The sequence below is a fragment of the Corvus brachyrhynchos genome, unplaced genomic scaffold (genome assembly GCF_000691975.1).
Source record: "Corvus brachyrhynchos isolate BGI_N302 unplaced genomic scaffold, ASM69197v1 scaffold11, whole genome shotgun sequence".
Lineage (NCBI taxonomy): Eukaryota > Metazoa > Chordata > Aves > Passeriformes > Corvidae > Corvus > Corvus brachyrhynchos.
In genome coordinates, this window is record NW_008236965.1 from 4,829,181 (window position 1) to 4,847,728 (window position 18,548).

Here is an 18,548-nt window from a genome sequence, read left to right on the forward strand (position 1 = left end):
TGTAGGGCGTATCTCTGCAAAGTACACCCCAGTTTCCACTTCTGGATGAGTTGTCAAAAGCCAGTCATTGTCATTACCCTTAGAGTGTGCTTACAGCTCCTCAGGCAGTCTTTCAGCTGGATTTTAAGGCTTCTTCCTGCACAGCAATGATTGTCCCATCTCTGAACAGTCAGTAATGGATGACCTAAAGCAGCCTGGGGATCACCGTGGTGGCCAGCAAGTACACCAGCTCACCACATGCCCCATGCAGGACTAATTCTGAAGGATTCAGCACCCCTCACATTCTCCTGTTCTAGTTGAAGCTATCAAGGCTCTTTCAGTCCATACTGAAAGACAGATGAAAAGTCTAGGCCTGCCTAGTTCAGGCACATGTATCAAGACAGAATGAAATGCCCTCTGCCAGCATCTGCATCTCTCCACTGACTAGAGGGAGCACAGGCAATGACCTGCTTTGTACTCTGACACCAGAGGTCAGGGAGTTGAGCCTTCACCATTAAGAGAGCCCACACAACTACCCTACAGCCATATTCAGTGTTAAACACAAAGGCCCAGACCTAGGTGGAGTCAATTTGGCTACAGAAAGCCCAAGGACCTGATTCTCCTGACAAGATCGTCTTGCCAGGGGAGTTGTTAGAGGCAAGTCAAAGTTGCCACTGCCAAGGATGTGCTCACAATCAGGGTAACCAGGAATCAGCCACTTCTGCAGCTCTGAAATCAGTTCTCTGTTCTGCCACCATCTGTGTGCCTTCAGCCTGACCATTGGGGTATCTGAGAGCACCTCTGACTCCTGAGAAGGGCTCTTACATATGCCAGATACTGATTCACAGCCCTCAGGCCAAAGCCAAATGGACACTGAGCCTACAAAGAGGAGGGAGGAGGTTTCTATAACACTTCAGACATTTCTTCTTTCACTCCATTCCTGGGCGTTACAAACTACAAGCAGCTATAACTTTCTCTCCACTGCAAGAATCACTGTGCAAAATATCTTGGAAGGGCACTAAAGCTGTAAGGGAGGCATCATGGGGAAGGAAACTGCAGAAAACAACACGTTTTTTCTTTTGTTCCCCTTTGAAGAAAGGCTCCAGGAGGTGCCCTGGTGACCTTGAGAGGAACAGGCTTAGATTCCCAGTCCCACCATTTTTCCCAGGATGTGTTTGCAGTCTTCTCACCCTCAATGTGCCCATAAAAGAGTGAGTAAATAGGTCACCTTTTGCCGGAAAGGCAGTTTCCAGTTTTCTCTGACCAGAGAACTTTCCATTGAAAGCTGAGAATGTAGTAAAATTTTTCAGGAAACGAGGGAGAAAAATGTATGGTAGAAAAGGTTTTTATTCTTATTTTCCATAAACCCTTGCAAAATGGCCTTTAATAAGAAGCAGAACAAGACACAAACTACATAATATCCCAATCACAAACTACACTGGCATCTTAAGGAGAATGAGAGAATGAAAAAAGCTTTAGGGTATAACAGATAAACAATCACATCAAAAGCACTACTGTGTTAATGAGATGGCAGCTGCTTCCTTTCTTTTAAAAACATAATCTGCAAAAACAGATTAAAAAGAGGAAAGCAACAAGATTAATAGTGGAGACCGAGGGGTTTATAATGTAAGGAAAACCACAGATCACAGAATTTTCAGGTAACTTTCTTATCATACTGAGAAGAACAGGCAACTTATTCTCTGGTAAGAATATTATATACTGTCTTCTTGGAGACAGCTTTTGAACCATATGCAATCACTCTAATTTAAGTGAGCACACACTGATGAAAAAAAAAAAAACCACCAGAGAATAGCAAAGTCGATTTGAAGCCTCTCTGGTTGTTATGTTTACGTTCGTGGTAGTTCGTTTCTTAAGATGGTGATTCAGCAAAAGTGGAAGCAGTTCTTTAAGAATCCCTCTATTCAGCACTGATTTTGCTTACATCAGTGGGGCTAGCATGGGTGCTGCAAAGGTCACTTCCAGGGGCAAGCAATCAAGAGCTTAAAGCAAAGAATGGACACAGCCAGTAGTTGGACAAAATAACCACAACCCACACAACAGACATTTGATATGCAATCCCTCAAAAAAGTCTAAGTCAGTTCTTGCATAGATAGGCAGCCTTGGCCGTCTCTTTACTAAACATACACCAGAATTTTTTGGTTTTGTTTAGGGTTCTGGTATCTGCAACACATGGTGTTAGAAAGGGGGAACAAACCAAGAGAAAAATAAAGCCTTTGGAGCAGTCATCAAGTCTTAACAAAATCAGTCCTAAAAATGGAATTTTTAAGCTAGCAAGACAAAAGAATGCTTTATCATAACCCATCTGCACTTTATCACGTGTTTCAGCCTTAACCACATCTGCAATTCCCAGTATCTACAAGACCAAGAAACAGGTCACCTGCAGTGGTGATGAGGGGCAGCCCACAGGACCCTCCATCTCCCTGTGCACAGGTGAGGCTTGAATCTCCACCTGCATATAAACCTATGCATGTAGCAGTGTGCTCTGCAATGTCCTGAGCCCTAGAAAGTCACCTGAGACACCTCACCTTTGTTCCTTCTGTCAGCAGACACAATTAATAAAGGTGGATAAACCATATCTACAACAAGCAGCTAAAAAAATCCATTTTAATACTAAAAATAGAGATTAACAATATTTTTCCAAATTTCAGACCTAGCACTACTGTTTTCTTCCCCATTCAGATGGAAAAGCTGAACAGAGGTGCATTATCAGCATGAAGAAGTAGTTGAAGTGAGCAGTATCTGATCTTCTTTAAGTTTGCCAATTCCTTTCCAGGAAGTTAAATGACTAAAGCAGATTTTTTTTTACAGAATATGGCAGTAATGGAAAAAAAAAATCAAAGGAAGGACTGTTACATCATCTGTCTTGACTTTGGACCAAGGCTCAAACGTAATTTATTTTTCTGCAGAGCACAGAGAGCATTAGGCACTCTAAAGTATTTAAGAGAGAAAAATTACCATTTCTACCGGTTGTCATTAGAATGCTGAACCACTTAAGGTTTTGATGGTGGTTTTATCCTGCTATCAAAGTATCTTGTGCAAATTTTAATTGGAATAACCCGTGGCTAGGCCAGATGAAAGAGAAAGGGCATTTTCTTGTAATGCAGTAAGAAGGGGACAGCCTCATTTTTAACTCCGCTGGGATTAGATCTATTCTGAATTTGTTCAGGGAAGTCATGTTTGTTTTCTGGACTTAAGAATCACTTTCTGTCCTTCTGTTGAGCTTGACCTCAAAAGTAAGTTATGTTCAAGGATCCCAAAGTACTTCAAAAATTAAAGGTTATTCCTTGAATAACTGAAACTTAATTGAGATGGTTTCCGAAGATTTATCTCCAGCAGTTTAAATTTATTTCATTTTTTATCATTCACATACTGATACATGTTGCAGTGAAATCTAGAACAAATTAAATTAAAAAGTGGTCCAGAACCACCAGGAGGGAGAGGAAGGGGGAGGTGGGGGGAAGAGCAACCTCTTTGATTATACCTGCCTTAAACCAACTGAACACAATCTTTCTGAATAATCAGATCTCATAGCTTAAGAAAACATGCATAGAAAGCTGTGAAAATTGGATTCTGTAGGAAGGGCAGTAACATAAGAAAGCACTCTGAGCACCTCTGAATATTCTCGTGAGGACAAAAGCACCTGTTCTGACTTACTGACTGCTCTGATTCACTGAGTAGATAGTGAGCAGTGTCAACACTTAGAGGATCAAACTCATATTACATTATCAAACCTCAACCCCAGCACATGCCATAGGCTGTAAAGATCACATTGAAAATTAACTTTCCTCATATCAAGTTTTTCAAACAGAATCTCTACATTACTTTTATTTTTATCGTTACCTGAATCAGGATGAGTACAGTGATCCAGCATGAATGTAAAGAAGCTGGATAGCTGAGTATGAAAAAGAAAAGAACAAACACACTGATGAGTTTAGGTGATCCAACAAGCATTAACATCTTTCTTACTCAATTACTTGCAATTTCCCATTTAGGGGGATCTAAATCACTACTGTATATTCCCAAATTATCAGCCTGCAATTACACAATTTGTGTCCTACTACAAAAATAGCTCCCTTTCCTTCTTTGCTATGAATTCACAATTGACACTTTATGAATACATAAAATATTTCAGGGCTGTGTCAGTGCTGCTGATATTTTTGGGTGTAATTCATCTTGCCCATCACCCAGACTATTTGCCTAGACTTCCTTCGTAGTCAATAGAAACAACTGCTACAATGCATTGAACTGACTTTACACACAGGTACTAGGATGAACACAAAGGCCTGTAAGTTCCAAATTTACTGTATTGACCCTAAAGGAAGCCTAGGCTGACATGCTGAAACACTGATATCTCTGTTGCACATATGTTGCCTCACAGACACAGTTAAGATCAACCATAGTGATCTGCAAATGACCTGCAATCCCTGGCTAACAGAGCTGCTATACAGGAGCCTATACCCTAGATGTGCTGTATGGGCAGGAAGGTGTCCTGATGCCCATGTAGTTACATTCACCTGTATGTCTGTGTATGAATACACACAACTTAGTTCATGTGTCAGGCAGGGAAATAGTTTTATTGATCAGGACCCAACTTTGTAGGAAGAAATCACCACATACCCATTTTGTTTGTCCAGACACAGTCCTGGGGATAACTTAACTGTTTGTACAGGAAGAATGGAAGATTACAAACCTGTAGTTGATCCTGTTCATCAGCATATTCGATTGACTGAAAGATACTGAGGGAATAGCGGCGCCTCATCTCCAGCCGGGCCATGGTAAAGCGGTACCACTTCTGGATGAGGATTGCAGCTCTAATGACTGTCAAAACAGAAAGCAGTGGAGTACACATGGATGCAGGGTAATCTACAAGGGAAATATGCATGCTGCCTTTGCAGAATTTCAGACAGATGACAAATTCAGTCCATTGTGCACAGTCAACAATAAGATGGTACCCAGTAAAAGTGAGACTGAAAAAAAATTACATGATGCCTTTACTGTTTCTTTCTTTAGACACAGATCCCAAGCTGGCTGACTTGCTCAGGCCTAAGTTGTTAGTAACCTTCCCCATTTAATTGCCTTGAAGACAGTACTCAGGTAAGAAGTCAGTCTTGTTCAGCTGATGGGCACTATATGAGTTTTGGGAAGGTGAGGAAAGGAAGAACAGTTTAGCCTATCAGTAGAATGTCTTTCTTTACCAAGCTGCAGTAAAAAGCTTTGATTTTGCAAGCTGCAACATGAACAGCCATATAATGACAGTATTTTCAACAACCTCTTCTACCAGAAAGTCTTTGCCTGCAGAGCTGCATCAGCAAGCCAGCAAAATTCAAATCCTAGGATAAAAAGTTAACAAATGGTATTGAGGGGCAGAATATGTTACTTAAACAGACAAGCCAAAAGGCAATCAGGTATATCTTTGGCTAATTTGGTTAACAAAAGAACACTCACCCCAAAAATTCAAGGGAACATGCCAGAAGACGATTTTTGACTATGTGCTGAATATGCATTCCACTCAGCATTTTAAGAAGCTGTGTCTACAATGATCTCAGACTGGAAAACTGCTGGAAACTTCACTGAAGGACAGTCATCAAGACTGCAGGCTGGAGGAAAAAGCCTGTTGCCTATAGGCCTCATTCATGCCAGAAAGAGAGCACATTCCTTTAACTGCTCAGATAAAAGTTTATTAAGCAGAGCAACATCTGCTGGCACAAAGGGGTCCTGGGGTGGACACTGTCCTGCACTGCAAAACAGTAAAGAAAAGCTCTGTACTACAGGGACAACAGTTTACACCAGTCAATTATTGTAACTGATCTCAAATACCAGGAATTTTTCTACTAAGATGAGTGGAACCTGAGTGAGAATGATTTTTTTTCTTAAACTGATAGTTATGCAGGTAAGGACAAACATTAATGGGAAAGTGATTCTATTAATAGATGTATAACATTAAGGAAACCTTTTTATAAAAATTCTTACAGATACCATAACAACACCTTGTTTGCTCATTTTACCATTAATGATTATACAGTATAGTTAAAGTGATAAAATTTTCTAGTCTAGACAAAACTAAAATCCATAAAGACTCCCATCCTGTAGATATTGCATCCACCCTAGAAAAATCCTGACTGAAGGAAATGTGATCCTTATATGACTAAGAGCATCCCTCAGACCCTACAAAAACTATGACATCTCTATTATTTTTGGTCCTTTCAGTCTCCACCACTACAGACCTGAAAGCCTGACATATCACAGCGAGGCTGTCACCAACATTTCTGTTTAGAAGAGTACCTAAGGGGCAAAGCGCAGTCACCAGCACAGAAACTGATTTTCAGCATCAGACCCATTAAACTTCCCATTAAAGCCCCCCCTGGGTTGCTTAATGGTCCTGAGCACTTAACATGGCACAGTTCCATTGCTATCACATAAGACAGAAACATATCAATCACTGTGGTTAATGTTGCAAATCTAACAGAATGTTTCCTGTCTTTTTTTTTAATTGTACTTATTACAGCACTGTTATTCTCAGGACTGAACCAGAACATTATTTTCACACTAGGCTAAACTGCATCTCTAAAAGAAATTGTTATCAGTTGCAGAAGGTCTCTACACCAACAAGTATCTGTTAAATTAATGTTATTAATGCATTAGAGAAATGTACAGCCTCAGGCTGCAGATAGAACGATGGTTCAACATCACTTGACTACTGCTGAAGAGCAGAAAGAAAACCATCCAGCAATTCCAGAAGACAAAACGCAGTCCAACAAGCACACAAAATCATAAGCCATCTTTGGGCTAATGCCCCACATCAATGTGTGCTAATGGTTGTTGATCAAGAAAGAGTACAGCTCCTCATGTATGGGGAATTACAAGAGAGAATTGAGCTGTGAGCTGTAAAACCTGCCTGCGGAGGCACATGGCAGCACAAGGGAGCACATGGCAGCACACAGAGGCTTATCTCCCCCGGACCCTGGGGGGAGGAGGTGTCACACAGCAGACCCCTACGGAGAGGAGCCTGCCAGGAGCTGCCAGAGGAGTGAACAGTGACTGACCACCCCATTAAAGGACATTGAGAAAGTGTGTTGCTGATGTGGCAACATGGGATAGGTCACGCCATTTAAGGAGATACTGTGCCTTAGAAAAGTGTATAAAACCAACTCACTCCTTTGCGTAAACGATTCAGATTCCCTGGCGGTCTGAGTCCGTCATTCAGTCACCGACACTCATGCCCACTCCAAGCTTTTACACACTCAGAAATATTCCCAAGTAGCACATATCCAAGGTCTTGCAAGGCACACGTAGGCACAGCATGCAAACCCAAAGCAGAAGGGCTGCCTCCGAGTTACAGGTAGGTCTGGGAGTCCGGCTGATTGTGTTGTATTTTCATTGCTGTGATACAGCACTGATGCTGCTATGGAGTAGGCTACACAAAGCTGAGGACTGCTCTCAAACCAGTCAGCTGGGATCCCTGTAGCTATGACTAAGTGCTCCTGCTTCATAGTCACCAGCTTCCTGTGACTTGGGTCCTGGCTTGGTAGTCAGAAAGAGCCTTCCTCTTCAACCATGGCTGTTCAGCATAATAATGTCCTAAGATTATGCACAGTACCATGTAACATGGCTCTCTGCTGACCAACAAATTGTGCTTTAATGAAAAATCTTGAAAGAGAACACAAAGGGTCTGAACAAAGGTCTGAGTGAATCCTGGAACCCACCTGCCTGTGCAAAGACTGCTGAGTTCATATCAAGGTGCGGTATGATTAAAAGGAGGGTGATGATCCATTAGTTTAATTGAACATTTAACCAGGTCCTGTGGGGACTTTCAGCTGACAGTCTCAGTAATTGTCAGGGAGAATGCCAGGCCAGGCACTTGGCAGGCCAGAAAACTGATTTTGAAGTCACTGTAATAGCTCTGCTTTATTACACTTGTTTTATAATTGGGGTCACCCAACAGCAGGGAAATTGGGGTGGTTTGCCCAGGAGTCCTGTGGTGTGAAAAGCCATAAAAAGTCCCACTCAGTACCTTACCCCTTAAGCTTTGCCAGTGACAGAGCGAGCACAGACACCTCTGAAATTTAGCTTCTGTCCCAGGTGCTGTGAATCTTTTACAACCCAATCTGTCAGTGTTAGAGGTGGTCTAAAGCTGCTTCCTGACCTCAGCCAGCATCTAAAAACTATGCACTCTTTTAAAAAGAAAATAATTAGAAAATAATTTTCCCTGAACAAGTATTTTGACAACAGGATAGGGGGGAAACATTACCTTGCAATCCTCTTCTGGTGTTAGAGAGAGAACAACCGCTTGCCCTGAAGACAAAAGCAACACTCACCATTCTCTGACCTTCTGTCAGCTACAGAATTGCTGCACCCCATGGTTCCAATGATGCTGCCCATCCGTTTTAATTGCTGCTGATACGAAGCATGTTTCCCTCAGCTGTTAGCATTAGATACATTTCCTGTGTTGTTCCTTCAGTGATGAGGGCTATACTCCTTTGGGCTCCTGGGCTCGTCCTAGTACCCCTAACAGGGGTGAGATTGGGAGGAAGGGACAGGGAGAAAAAAAAAAAAGGTGCTTGACAACAAAGAATCTGAAGTACCTTCAGCACATAACAAATTACTGTACAGCACATCCTACACAAACTGGAGCACACTGGATTTCTTTTTCACATCTGATTACTATCAACTTGCAGCCAAGAGAAATTAACTCAGTAATTAATACAGTTTACTCCTTACATGTTAGCTTAAAGTTAATGTGCAGCAGTGATTTCTTAATCTGAAGAATAGCTATTTAAAACCTTATTACTAGGGACAAGGGACTATGGCAACACATTACTCTTCATTTCTGTGATTTGAAAATTGGAACTGCAGGATTTTAAAGATTTTAAATTACATCTGATAGTACTGCTAAAAAAACCCCAACCCTCAACCCTCCTAACACTCCATTGATTTGAAAAGTTGCCTTACCCCACCCCATTTATCACTTTATCTCTCTTTATCACTACCACCAAATTTACCAGGACAGACAATACCATAGCAAATCACTTCATAATCAGATTTCATTTAAATAAAATATCCAGTTTTCTGTTGCATTTCTATTGAAACAATCCAAGCAAAAGATTTTGTTTCATTAAATAAGTGAACAAAATACATTTTGAAGTGAAGTCTTTTGGGTTTTTCTCCTGGCACTTGCTCAACTCTTCACTAAATAGTATCATTTGCTAATGCAATACACTCTCTAATCAACAAATTCAAATTAATACAGTTCCTCTGAGATACAAAATGGATCAATTTCTAAGCAACAAGAAATTCACTGATGCTCTTAGATACTGAACTTTATTTTAGCTAAAGATTTCTTATATGATCATGTTGACCCCTCTCTCTCCATCTCCAGGGATACGTCTCACATCTGAATTATTTCATTTGTTGTTCTGTTTCATTGATATCCCTTTTCTTTTAACCTGAGTTTTAAAACAAAGAAATTCATCAGCATAAAATGAATCCTTAGCTACTATTTTCCTTTGGCTTTACTAGCAGAAATCAAAATAAAAGAAGGATACAAAAGAAAAGAACTCATAAATGCGTAACTAGGTGATTTGCAATTTCAATAATTAGAAAACATTTATAATTGTGGGACTATATGTGCAGTTTTCTACATTTATTATTATGTATGATATCCTGTCATGTCATGTTAATGTCACACAACTCTTTGTAGTTCTGGGACTGTTTTTCAGGGTCCCACAAAACAAGGGTACCCTACACTTCAGCTGGGTCTGACTCCTTATGAGTAATTATTTCAGGAAAGAAGGAGTTTAAGGTTTTTTCCCTGCAATGGACTGCTTTACTTCTCTCTGAAGGAGGTATAATGAAATTTTTTAAAAGTGCTCTTACATTAATTTTGAGCCACTCAATGGCTTTGGCAGCATCAAATACAGCACTGATATTGCTAATAGCTCAAATTTGTCTTCTCTCCAAACAATTCTTGCTCTCCTGCATACCATCTACTCACTTTCCTTCTTAAGAGGATCTCAAGCCTTCATTACTCCATCTCAAACAAGCCAGCCATGACTTGAATTGTGGTCTGAAGACTGGCACTAAGAGCAAAAAAGATCTTACAATCCAAGTTCTACTGCAGTGAGATTCTTGATTAAAGGGCAACTCAGCCTGTGCCCAGCAAGTGGGCAATGGGAGCCCCAAATAGAACCATCACACCTCTCAGGCCTCCATTCAAACCACAGCAAACAATGGGCTGACCCAAGAAATGGGGGGCTGAATCGTGATCATACCCTGCTTTCAGTGACTTCATCTTTCCCCCAGTCATTACCACTCTCCTCCACATACCTCTAAACTCATGGACTTCTAGAACCTCCTTGAGCAAAGAAATTAAAAGATAGAGGCATAGGGACAGAAATTTTATTGTGACAGCAGTAAATGAAAACTCAAACATACACTCAGAGCTTGGAGGAAAACTTGCACAGATATATCCTATCATTAAACTTCCTAAAAGGCCAAATCTGGCCGTCAAAGAGGTAGTCCAGGGGAATAGTCATCACCTTCAGTCCCAAATATCTGCATTCAAAAATGGACAACTTTTCATGATGGCTTCTCAAGTGGCTACAGAGCCATCCTCACTGCCAACAAGTATGTCCAGACTCCAGGCCAGGAGAGTAATTTCTGTGAGCTACTTACTATACAGTGTAGCAGTGTCTGGTGAAGAATCATTTGCCATTACAAAACTCCCCCCAAATGTTGGCTGATGAAAGGGAAAGCTGAGCTTTTACCAAGGTATTGCAAGAGACACAAGGTAGCTGGATGAGAATTTGAAATATAACACTGTGTTAACATACTGGATACTATACCACTGATTTACCTTTAAGAGAGAATCTGTCATGTTGACTAAAAAGCATGCATTCAATTTCTACAAGTCAGTGATCTTCCCCACTTTTAGACATAACTTTAAAAAATGCTAGATTTGTCTCAGCTTAGCAAAAAAGCCAGTTTTGTTATAGACAGGCACTAAAAGTACAACCCATCCACTGAAACAAAATAAAATGTCTTTGCAGTCATGCCAATGGATGTGCACAAAGCTAAGCCAGAGTAGCACATGCTGCTCTTTCCTGGACAGGAGTCACTGAAGGTTACACACAGCAAGTGCTCAGAAATTTGGGGTTGAGAACCCAAGCTATTGAGAGCCTGATTTACAGAGATTATGGCTCAGCATCATTTGGTCAGGATCTAATAGCTGCTGCCCCAAATCAATCATGCCTCCAGTTTGTCAGTCACATAAAGACCATCCTGTAAAGATTTATAGCTGACTTTTAATGAAATCAGACGGCAGGTTCTTTGGGCAGAGAGCCACCCTTTAAAGCACACCTTATCTTTTAAAACTATTTGAGCTGTCCCACTGGCAGACAAGTGTAAGCTGGGCTAAACCTGAGGATATGGGAGCCATATGAATAAGAGCCACCAGGATTTAAGTTCTTACTCTTCTGTCTTTTCATTTGTTTCTTACCTTTGATAAACAAAAATGAAAGGCTCCTCCTTTTATTTTTGTTGGGATGGGGTTTCCATAATTATGCTACTTCCCCTAGAAGCTGTTTCAACAGCTCTCTCCAGCAATGTGCCTCCTTTTGCTATCACCCCTTTCTCAATCATATTTGTGAATAGGTAGCTATGATCTCCTCCCATAACATGTCTTAGGAGGTACATGTACTTGGAGAGTTTTCTGCATAAAGATCAGATGAATGGATGGATGGTTCTAATGACAGAGACTTTCAATTGAAGTCATCTTGCTATAATTTTCTTATTTTACTGTGACTCACAGATTTCCTTCAGAATTGTTTTCATTTGGATATGAAAACTGCAGCTACCATAGAGAAGCCATAACCTGGTTTTGTGATGGATTTGCTTCTGTGCATTGCTTCGGACATGAAGCTGGCAAAAGTAAAACACCCTAGATAAGAGAATCCAGACATCAATCACAACACTCAGGTCAGGACCTGCAGTAGGACAGCTCTCCAAAACTGTCTTGTTGGGATTGTCAAGGAGGGGGATCTGGAGATGAATTAAAGATCTCATTAGCTAAAATACCCACCCTGCAGAAAGTAGGATGAAGCTGTCACAGTCAACTAGCAGGGTGAAATGGAACCTGGCTATGGCACAAGAGCTGTAAGTTTGACACCAACACTGAATTTGATCTGCCAAGGGGTTGATATAAGAACATCAAACATAGACAAATCAATATGTGATAAGGTCTCCATTGTTTTACATCCGTGGAACAAACTAACATTTCTATTAAATGATTTTCAGTGATTATATACATGTGAAAGAAAGAAATGAGAAAGCCTCTTTGTTAACAGACAATTTCTTTAGCCCGCTCAGAGAAGCAAGGCTAAGCTCAATATAGAGCTGATGGAATGATTGCTATCAGTGACCATGTTGATAGACCTTAGTGTTGGGGCCAGGAATCAATAGGGAATGGGATGCAGCAAGATACCAGAAAGCCAGCAAAGCCTGAAAGAGAATAGGATGAAGAATAGGATGAAGTTTTAAGGTGGACTCATATTCCTGAACCAAAAAATGCACTGCAAAAAGCAATAAAAGCAAGAGTAGCCAAGGTGTGAACATGTCGATAGTTCAAGCAATCCCTTAGCTCAGGAACTGCATGCAACCCAAAGAGAATCTGTAGAAAAATTAGTGGGAGAATACCAGTTCATATTATTTATATCATTAAAGGGTACATTTACACAAAACATTTTAACCTTTTTTTTTTTTTCCTTTTGGTGCAAAAAATAAACAAAGCAAGCAGCCTCATTTTTTCGTGCAGCAAGACTTTGGGCAGAATTGTTTTTAAAAAGAGGGGGAGTAGCAAATGCAGGTGTACAAATGGGGTGCAGATCACCTTGAAGAATGAACAAACCCATCATATCACTTTCCAGAAATGTTAAACGCCTCTAGGGGGAGATTCCTTTGGGCAACAAGGGGAAAACTGAAAATCCTGAAGGAAAGTTGGTTCTAGTAAACTGAACCCAACTGGAGCATAGAAGTTAACACCCTTTAAGCAAAAAGCTGGATCACACTGTCCTGCAGTTAATAAGCAGGTTCTTAATGACATCCTGAAAAAGCAAATATTCAGAATAAATATGCATTGAAATCTGAGCCAGTTTAAAAATTAAATTCATGCTTCAGCATGGTTTTCATAAAGTTTAAGTTAAGCATCAGAAGAAGGTTCAAAAATATAATAAAAATTATATTTCTTGAAACAGAAAGTACATGAAATACAGTAGTCTGAAAGCTGTTTGATCTCATCTGTACTCAGAAGTTCTGGATAACTGACTCAGTCCAGGTCAAACGTTATAATTTGAAGCACAGTGATTTTTCTCAGGGTAAGATCATAAATAATGCCACATACATCTGTCATTTTGTCAATTTGCTCTTTAAATGCGAGCTAAATATATATATATCCCACCCAAAGATATTACCTTTTTTTCTTTCGGCTTCAGCAATACCGAGATTTTTTGTACAAGAGTACCTTTAGAAGATTCTTTTTTTTAAGATAAAGCAACCCCTGGGGGGTGCAGCTCTGCAGAACAGGTGCTCCAATTCTCTCTGGGGCTCTGGAGCTCCAATGCACTTGCTCTCCACCTATTTATACAGCTTCCCAAGAGGAAATTTCTTGAATGCTGCTCTTCAGAAACAGTCAGGGGAAAATGCTGTTTTCATCCTCCAACCTGATGTGAAAGCTCATGGCTGCAGCCCTCCAGCTGTGCTGTTTGCGTGTTGAAGAGCTGTTTTGTCACCATGCCTCCTGAATCTCAGGCAGAGAAAGGGATGGGCTGAAGTTATCTGCCTTGCATCTGAAGTCACATGATCTCTTTCGGCCTTTCTGCTGTGTTGAGGCAATGATTTGCATTTTAGCAGATCTAGCACACTGGAAAAAAACATAAGGCTGTCCAGGTTCTTTGGTTATCTGATGTGACTGGCATGGTTATGAAAGCTTTTAAGGAAAGGAGCACTGAATTTACTGCAAGGCATTGCATCTGCATGCAAGTAATATAGGTGTTCTCCAAATCACTCAGTCATACCCAGATAATGGGACAAGTATGAAGCACTCAGATCTTGTGGTGGGAAGCACTGCGCTAATGCCTTCAGTTTCTTCATGTGCATGCACATGTTCTCACCATAAGTGTGTGACTGGAATTCCGTGGACTCAGTTCATGTTTTGGCTCGTCTTTTCCTTGTGACTGCTGGGAAGGGATTGAACAAGCTGAGAACACTGCAGCCTTGCTCCAGTCAGAAAGCCGTGCTTTGAAATCAAACCCTGAGCCCCCTGACCCCTGGCAGCAGGTCCTGCATCTCTGCCCCAGCTCCTGGCCACACTGACCCCTGACTCTCAGTCACTGCACAGGATCCCTATGGAAGGGCAGAGCCATCATGGCGATTTGTTACTGCCCACTGCTCACACAACAGCCCCTGAACAATCTGCTCCACTGGCAGTGTATGGATAGCACAGGGACACTGATTTTGAATGCATACCCCACCAAACCACTCAAAACTAGGAGGTGTCACTGGAAGCATGATATTGTAATATCACCACTACAGTTTTGGGCCCACTCCTCAGCATCACTTATGCTCATCAGGCCACCTTTGCCCCACTCCAAAAGCCAGGGAGAGATTGTGTGCTGCTGTGCAGTGATGGAAAAGAGCACAGCAGCCACTTTTGTGGGGTCAGGGCGGGGGCCTGTGGGTCCAAAGAGAACCACAGGTTATAAAGCATGCTGGGGTGGGAGAAAGCTCCATGTGCCTGGGCACAAGATGAAGTTCACTGTGCCCCTTCCTCTGAAGCCTCTCCAGGTGATGGAGCCCCACCAGGACTGGATGGGAGGCAAAAGATTTCTGAGAATAGAGGCAAATACAGTAATATCTTCATCCTCCTGTCCCTCCCCAAAGGTCTACTAATACCATAACTTGCTATTTGCAGAATTTTTTTGCCATCTGTGGGGTGACAGTTCTAAAGGCATCAACCACCACTCTGAAGGACAAAGTGATCAAATACCCTTTTGAGACAGATTTTTATTAAGGTACAAAAGACACTTAAAATGCCAAACCAGCGAGGCAGAAGACATTTGATTGACTGAGCTAGTCCTCTGAGGTTCTGGAGTCCAGGACACAAGTTTCCACTTTCAAAGCTGTTCTCTCCTGTGAGACGAGGCAGTAAATGGAAAGCATACCAAGCGCAATAATTCCGCATGACCCAGAAGAGTTTTGATGTTTGCTTTTCTGGCAGGATGCACTTTCCCTGATCTTAGTTACAGTAGCTAATCTTTTATGTATGATCATGCTACTCTGCCAAAATGCGTGCAAGCAAAAATACATCACAACCTCTTTCCACTGCACTCCCGGGATACACATTATTTATAAACATTTACTGTACCTGATAAGTTCATCTATACTGGCATTTACCAAGATCTCTGCATAATGAGAGGCTACAAGGTTTGCTCCAATTGCCAATAAATCCATCAGAAACATTTCATCCAAGATCAGTGGGAGAGAGATAACCTTAGCAATTAGGTTCTTTAGGACATGTTTTGTTTCTCAGGGAAGTTCTTTGTCCTCTGTCTCAGTGATCTGACATGACTAAGCAACCTGATAAAGAGTCCGTGTTGCTGGACTGAGCCACCTCTCCAGTTACTTGTGGGGATCACAATAACATGCAACTTGAGGAAACACAAATGTCCTTTCCAAATTAACCTTTCCCTATCAAGTCCAAGGAGACAACACCACTTTCCTTTCCACAAAGGGCAAAGAGAACATACCAGTCCCATCAACAAGGTCACACATACTACTGCTTTTATGCTCAGCAGTCATGTATCACACACACACTTAATATGCTGAATAGAGTTTTAGTGATCATCAACAGCTGCAACAGAAAGTAGGCCAAAAAATTCTGGGAATATATGGTTGAGCAGTCTAGCTCTAGACAAGAAAAAACCCAGTGATGGTGCTACTGTAGAAATCAGGGCATCCCTCTAAAAGCAGCCCTTCTTGATGTAATAGCACATATTCTGTTTTCCAAATACTTTGGAAACATTAACCTCCCGAGCAAGTCTTCATGCAGGCGTTCCACATACATAATTCAAATTCTGCTTCAGGCTTATTTCTCAGATGCACCCACTACAAAGTGATGTAACCAATATTTTTCAAAAAGAATGAAGATAATCATAGTTGAAGTGAATGTACTTCTTCTAAGCTCTGACCATGGTTTCCCTCCTCTTGCCCTACCAAGCTTAACGAAGTATTTTTATATGACCCAGCAAAGTATTTTAAAGTACTAGCCAGGGGACAAGTCCCTAACTGAGAGACTTGGATGGCCAATCAGAGACAGAAAGAAAAAAAAAAGACAAATAGAAAAAAATGAAGTGAGACATTAATGTCCAGAACAAATCTAAACTCTGTCTCAGTCAGTGAGATGACAGAAATCTGTGCTCACACATTAGAAGAGGTAGGTTAATTTGTGTGAACAGAAAAAGAAATGTTCCCCCACTGACAATTCTGGGTGAGAAGGTGAATAAAAGACATCAAAAGTAGCATCCTTGGCAAAAAGCATACAAAATCAGAAATGTGAAAGAAAGGCAGCGGTAGGGCCTCAAAGCTCCTGAAGACCAAGAAACTAGACCAGAACACTATGAAACCATAAGGATACCCTCTGTAAAAAATGAGAACTTTTTTTTTTTTTAAAGAAACTTTCCCAAATTATCAGATGAATGCAGATTATTCTGGGAAGCAATGACTAATGACCTAATTTGCACAACTCTACTTCCCTCACTTTAGCTTCAACCTCCACTTAGAGCGTATAGAAATGATAACTATCTATCTATCTACAGCACCAAGAGTTTGACAGATCTTAGTAGAGCAACATGAGGAAAAAGAAATGGGCATAAGAATTGCCTAACAAAAGCTTGATGTGCATTTTGTTGGTCTGGTGAACCAGAAGCTATACACACACTGCAAATCCTACGTCCTGATGCCTCAGGCCCACCAGACTGTCTCTTCCCCAAAGGGTTAAAGCCTTTAAATCAGGCTCTCCAGGTTAAATCAGGCTCTCCAGGTCAGGAGAGCGCACAGATTTGACTCACACGCTAATGATCAGTATGTAAAAGGATTTTTTAAAAAAATTTTGATTGTTTTTTAAAGACTAGAAACTACCAACTAATAACTGCAACCATCACATCCATGGTGGAGGGCAGCAAGTCTCTGGAAATAATTTTCTTCACCTGTATATTCATCTAATGCTTATTAAACTGCTTCTAATGAAAAAAAGGACAACATTTTCTACTTTATTACAGTAAATAAATCTGCTGCTTCAGCAAAATGTTATTAATTTCAGGAGTCCTGGAAACTACACTATTTAGCCACAAAAAATACACTGTTTTGCTTACAAGCGCCACACTTCTGAAAACTCCCAAACTTACCTTTTAGATTCCAAATAATAGCTTCTGTTTGTAACTTTTAACCTGTAAACATTGTACACGTGCCTTAATTTGTGCTCCTACAAGCCACTCCCTTTGAGATGTGAGGCAAGATGCAATATGGTGAGGACTGAGGTGGCGCGAGTAGTGCAAAAACCCAGGTAAAACATAACAGGGGGAAGATGGCAATTATGGTGGGGTGTAAGAGGTGACAAGAAGGTCCATGGATGGATGGATGGATGGATGGATACCCAAAACACCTACTCAAGGAGCTGTTTCCCGCACAGGCTCCGGGCCCGAGCGGGGCCTGGGGCGGTGGGCGAGCGCGGGGCGCCCCCTAAAAAACACCCTCCAGTACCGAGGAAATCATCTACACCTCCCGGCCCCGCTGAAAAGAGAGCTGAAGCACCTCGCTATGGTGGCTTTAGAGGAAGTCCGCCCAGCCGGGCTCCCCCGGAGCAGAGGCGGAGTTGCTGCAGCTCTCCGGAGCTCAGCCTGCCCTCCCCACACTCGGGCCAACGTGATGTGACACCCCAGCCCAACAGCTGAGCATGTCCCAGGAGCAGCGGGATGCGCAGGAAGGCTGGCAGCCCTTCCCGAAGCGGGGCTAGTGGCAATGGCGTTCGGAGCACACGCGCTGAAGGCAAAAGATTTACGGAACACATTCGTATGCATGTGCCGAATACGTGCAGGGGAAGGGAGCGCTCCCTGTAACGTGGCCCGTGCCCCACGCTGGGTCGGTACCTGCCCCTGTGCGCCGCGTTCGGCCGGGCAGAGCGGGGCCCGCCGCTGCCCCAACACGGTGGCACAGAAGCCTTACCTAGAGTTGATTTACCCCCGTCACTGCCCTTCTGTAGGTCTCAGAAGGACAGAAAACGCATTAGGGTATTTTTTAATTACTACATTTGTTTGTAATCAGCCAGCAATTAAAAAGAGAATACCAGACTTCCCTCCTCACTCACGAAGGGAGGCATGGCCAGCGTGTCGTCGATAGGGGCAGTGTGGGGAGGAGGGTTTCGCGTGGCGGTTCCATAGTGTAGTGGTTATCACGTCTGCTTTACACGCAGAAGGTCCTGGGTTCGAGCCCCAGTGGAACCA

The 18,548-nt window shown here is 41.9% G+C and overlaps 1 protein-coding gene and 1 non-coding gene across 3 annotated transcripts in view; one reads left to right on the forward strand and one right to left on the reverse strand.

Annotated features, from left to right (window-relative positions):
* PPEF1 (protein phosphatase with EF-hand domain 1) overlaps nt 1-13,897 on the reverse strand; it is a 35,320-nt gene extending 21,423 nt beyond the window's left edge. The window contains exons 1-4 of one of the 2 annotated variants that reach the window (XM_017728458.1): nt 13,464-13,897; nt 8,316-8,505; nt 4,691-4,818; nt 3,841-3,892 (exon numbers count right to left, since the gene is read on the reverse strand). In XM_017728458.1, coding sequence (XP_017583947.1) covers nt 3,841-3,892; nt 4,691-4,818; nt 8,316-8,379 — 244 coding nt within the window. In that variant the 5' untranslated portion in view covers nt 8,380-8,505; nt 13,464-13,897. The remainder of the gene's footprint in view (nt 1-3,840; nt 3,893-4,690; nt 4,819-8,315; nt 8,506-13,463) is intronic. The other variant, XM_017728459.1, reaches the window with a different exon arrangement.
* A 4,578-nt stretch (nt 13,898-18,475) lies between these two features.
* TRNAV-UAC lies at nt 18,476-18,548 on the forward strand. Its single transcript has one exon. It is a non-coding gene; the product is annotated as a tRNA-Val (tRNA).